At 46.2% G+C, this 4,515-nt stretch overlaps 1 protein-coding gene across 2 annotated transcripts in view; it reads right to left on the bottom strand.

The window, feature by feature from the left end:
- Nucleotides 1-201: 201 nt before the first annotated feature.
- LOC117871352 (ecto-ADP-ribosyltransferase 5-like) overlaps nucleotides 202-4,515 on the bottom strand; it is a 32,783-nt gene continuing 28,469 nt past the window's right edge. The window contains exons 4-5 of one of the 2 annotated variants that reach the window (XM_034759247.1): nucleotides 1,883-1,915; nucleotides 202-666 (exon numbers count right to left, since the gene is read on the bottom strand). In XM_034759247.1, the coding sequence (XP_034615138.1) occupies nucleotides 581-666; nucleotides 1,883-1,915 (119 nt within the window). In that variant the 3' untranslated portion in view covers nucleotides 202-580. Of the gene's footprint in view, nucleotides 1,916-4,515 lie in introns of both variants that reach the window. The other variant, XM_034759246.1, reaches the window with a different exon arrangement.

The following is a 4,515-nucleotide window of genomic DNA, read 5'->3' as shown; positions in this document are numbered from 1 at the left end:
ACCCCACGCAATCCCAGTACAGTCAGTGCGCAGGCAGGTGGGTAAACTAGCCCAGAACTGGACCTTTGATTTCACCAATTAAAAATATCATCTTCTGAGCAAATTTGATATGGAAGTGACTGAGAGATATAGACATGGGACCCCACAAACTGTCCTGTTACAGATTCACCTGGCCGAGACACAGATTAAACCTATCTACTGTTTTAATTAAAATAGTTTGACTTAGTTCATTTCTTAGAAGTCTTTTACTGAAGTCATCAAAAATCGGTACGAAAGTGCTAACAGGACAGGAATACAAGTATTTATATATCAGGCACCAATTTATAGCATTGGCACTGTAAGACAAATCCCACCTGGAATAGAACTATGAGCTTCCATTTTGATCTACTCATCGATAACGTATAATCAAAGCTTGCCCAAGCAGGTACCAGCGACACTCCCTCCACTTCCTGGTTTCCCTTTGGAACGCTGGCAGAATTGCAGGGCGGCTTTGGATCTGGCAAATCCCATCACCATGATTTGTGACAGAGAGAAAAAGTGAGTAACACAAATAGGACAATTTAGAAACCAGCAAACAGCTTCAGAGCAATAACGTGGACCAGGATGATGGATCCTCTAAACAGTGAGGGCTCAGCTCACTGGGAAAGGCCAGGCCTCTTTTGGTAGCTGTTAATAGGAAAAAGCAGATCAAACAACTGATAGGAAATTATTTCATACTGACCGAGATCCTTAAAGCTGGACACAGGTGTCCTTCCCAACAGCTACTGGAACCTACTTATTGCAGAGAGACATTAATCCATTTCCCCTCAGCAGGACACTCCAGCCTGGGACATTCACCTCACTGCTGAGATATTTCATCCGTCTCCTCCCTCCTCAGCCTGCTTGTTTCTTCAGTATCAATCACTGGTGAGCACGTTTCACCCAAGACAGTTCCAGAGGTTCAGATTTGGAGCTTGTTGTCTGCTGCGTAAGTGTATTCCAGTTATGAATAATAAAGACATGAGTCTGAAACACTGGCCACACACACCAGTAACACCATTTCTGTTAGTTGGTTGGTTTGTTTTTATTGGCTTTAGGGGAAACGTAGAGCAGGGCAGAGAAGGCTCATTCCATTTCGTGGAGGATTTTGAAATTTCAAAATTTGGTTTTGTTCTGACTTGGAATAAAAAAAAACCCAAAATTTTGAAATTCTCCACACCAGGGACTAGAGTGTCGGCTCTGGGGCAGTGCACCAAGCAGGCTGTCCCGGGGTCGGGGGCACTGGAAGTCTTGGGGTCTATGACTCCTAGGCAGCCCGCCAGCCACACTGCCCAGGAGCCAGGCGGGTGAGCTGGCCAGAACCCAGGCAGCATTCTGACAGAACAGTGTCGAAATCAAACCAGCTCTGCAAAAGGTGAAGAGTGTGATGATTTGTCAAATTCCAACGAGAAAATATTTTGTTGAGATTTTTCCGACTTGCTCTGGTAAAATAGTCCTGTTTAGTCCTTTGAGAATGTAGTTCCACTGGGGCTAGAATGGGGCTAGTTATGAGAGGAGGGAGATAGAGACACACTTGTGGTGCTGTGTTAGGGGATGTATGTTCAGCTTATAGTTCAGGACACTGAAGATGAATCTTTAGGGCTCGAAGGGGTTATTGTCCTTAAATTTTCTTTTCTGAAATCAACTGTGCCTGGAATTGAGTCAGACGGGAAGGTGCTCAGATACTAGTCATGAGCTCCCTACGAGAACCTGGATAAATAGACAGAACATGCAGTTTACCCCACTTATTTCTCAGCTGGTTTCATGTGACATGTTTGCCTGGTGGGGTTGTTCTCTGCTCTGCACTTCAACACAGAGGGCGAGTCATTTTCAAAAGAATGAAAACAAAAATGTTCTTTCTTACCAGAGTGGTAAACACATGTTTGGTCCTTCTTTCCTACAGTACAAACAGAGAGGGTCAATGAAATGGGATCTGCCCAGATAGAATTTTCAACTCCATTCTACTATTTCCAAAGAAACATAGGAACAATCGGACTGGATCTAGCCTGGTGTTCTGTCCCTGGTTGAGGTCAGGCCCAACTGTATCAGGAGAAGCTGTAAGAAACCCCAGTGGGGAGTAACATAAACATATAGGAAATTACTTCCCCCAACCCGGGCAGTTAGTGACTGTCGTTTGTCCTCAGGCCTAAGGGTGTATTGCTCTTTTAAAAACAATTAGTTTATCCTATGTAACATAACTGTGGAGATTCTAACTGTCTATATCAATGGCTAATTTTTTTTTTAAAGTCTACTGAGCTCTTGCAGTTATGGAAATGTTGTGTCAATGAGTTCCACAAGTTAACCCTGCATTTTATATAACAGGGCACACTCTTTTACTAGTTGAAATATATTTGTCTTCAGTTTATTCTTGGTTTATGAGAAAGTGGTAAATTATACACTGCCATTTCCCCATCTCATTTATTATTTTGTATATCTCCAACATGTTTCCTTTTATATCTTTTCTCTGAGCTCAACCATCCCAATCTCTCCCATAGAAACCTCTCCAGACCTCTGATCATTTTCATCCCTTGTCTCTGAACTCTTTCTCCACCCCCACCTCCCCCCAATAAATCTTTTAGAGCTCGGTGATCAGAACCAAACCTAGTATTCCAGGGAAGAGTGCCCCATTGATTCATGTTCTAATTAAGGCTGCGAGTCTGTCCCGGAGATCATGGAAGTAACGGGTTCTGTGACTTCTACACCTGGTAGGTGCGACTGACCCCAGGGCCACCCGAGCTGCTCGGGAGGCTCCGGTGCCAGCCACACTGCCCTCCCCCGGCGGCACCGGTCCTGGGCAAGCGGGGCCGCCCCCCGCCAGCAGCAGCGGTGACTGTTCTGGGCTGCCCCCTCCTCTCTTCCCTGCTCTCCCAGCACCAGTGAGCGCCCCAGAGCCCTTCCCCCAGCAGGTGCCACGGAGCCCCTGAGAACACTCAAGATTTAGTCTGGGGTATATAGTACAAGTCATGGACAGGTCCAGCAGCGTATTATAACCTAGGGTGGCAAATACTCAGGGGCAGCAAATTTATAATAGCATTTTTGTAATTGCGGCATCAGTGACGCCGCGATTCTACCAATCATAGCGCGTATTGAAACCACCAATGACGGCGTGACGCCATTTAGTAAACATACTCGTGAGAATCCTAAACGTTAATAATATGACCGGAAGGAAGAAATTAAGTGGTTCTCAGTTCTGGATCCAGGCCTGGTCCCGCGCTATAAGCGAAATCGCGCTATACGGACGTGCGTTCAAGCGAGGGTCCGCTGTACTTGTAATTTTATTTATAATAAAACTTGTAAATGTTCAATTATTTTAATGATATTTAGATTCATTTTAGTTCAAACGAATTTGTAAAAAAACTAAAACAAGTTCATATGGGGCTGGGGGCAGCAATTATTTCAGGGCCTGGGGTGGCAAAATCATTAATCCACCACTGGACAGGTCACGGGGCCTTGAAATTTTGTTTCTTGCCTGTGACTTATCCATGACTTTTACTTAAAAAAAAAAAACATGACTAAATCTTAGCCTTAGTTATTAATATCTTCACATTATTTTCCATCCCACCATTCCAGATGCATGGTAATGTTTTGTTTGCTTTATAGACCTAGCAGCACATTGAACAGAGGTTTGCATTGAGATTTGCACTGAAGTCTCCACAATGCTGGCCAGGTCTCTGTCTGAGTTGATACAGCTCATTAACAATGCAGTGAAATTATCCCTCACAATGTACGTTACCTTGAATGGGTGTCAGTGAATTTCACCTGATGTTGCGTTGCCCATTCACCTAACGTGGTTAGATAATAATATGACATATGGAGATATACCTCTCTCATAGAACTGGAAGGGACCCCAAAAGGTCATCAAGACCAGCCCCCTGCCTTCACTAGCAGGACCACATACTGAATGTGCCCCAGATCCCTCAGTGGCTGCCTCAAGGACTGAACTCACAGCCCTGGGTTTAGCAGACGAGTGCTCAAACCACTGAGCTATCCCTCCCCACTTTTTGCTGAAGTTCCTCACCGTCGTCCCTAGTCCTGACTGCCCCAAATAATGTGCCATCTGCACACTAGGCCACCCCCTGCTCCCTTCCCACAGCCTCTGGGTTTGCTGTGCCGTGTCTGAGAAGCCACAGCTGCTCTGCCAGGGCTCCTGTGGACTCTGTACGGGGCGTGTGTGTGTTAAAGACTCACGGTGGTTTGGGGCCTTCACCTGCCTTTCTAGTGCTCCCATCGCCATGACGTCTAGGCACCTTCTCTTTCCTCAGTGAGCGCTTGGGACCCAGTGTCCACCCACCCCAGCCCGAGCCCTCTCTAGCAGCAAGAGTCGTGGCAGCCTGTCTCCCTCAGCCCTGGTGGCAAGTCCCCAAGTCAGCGTCCCTCTCATCAGCTCTCCCTGAAGTGGGGTTTTCAAATTCTCCACAGCAAATAGCCCCACACAAATATTTCTCGTGTTCAGCCCAGTACTCACCGCCCAGGTACGCGCAGTTAAAATGGCTGCAG

Source organism: Trachemys scripta, chromosome 1 (assembly GCF_013100865.1).
Source record: "Trachemys scripta elegans isolate TJP31775 chromosome 1, CAS_Tse_1.0, whole genome shotgun sequence".
Lineage (NCBI taxonomy): Eukaryota > Metazoa > Chordata > Testudines > Emydidae > Trachemys > Trachemys scripta.
The sequence above is the reverse complement of the archived record's forward strand: the minus strand, read 5'-3'. Positions and strand labels throughout refer to the sequence as shown.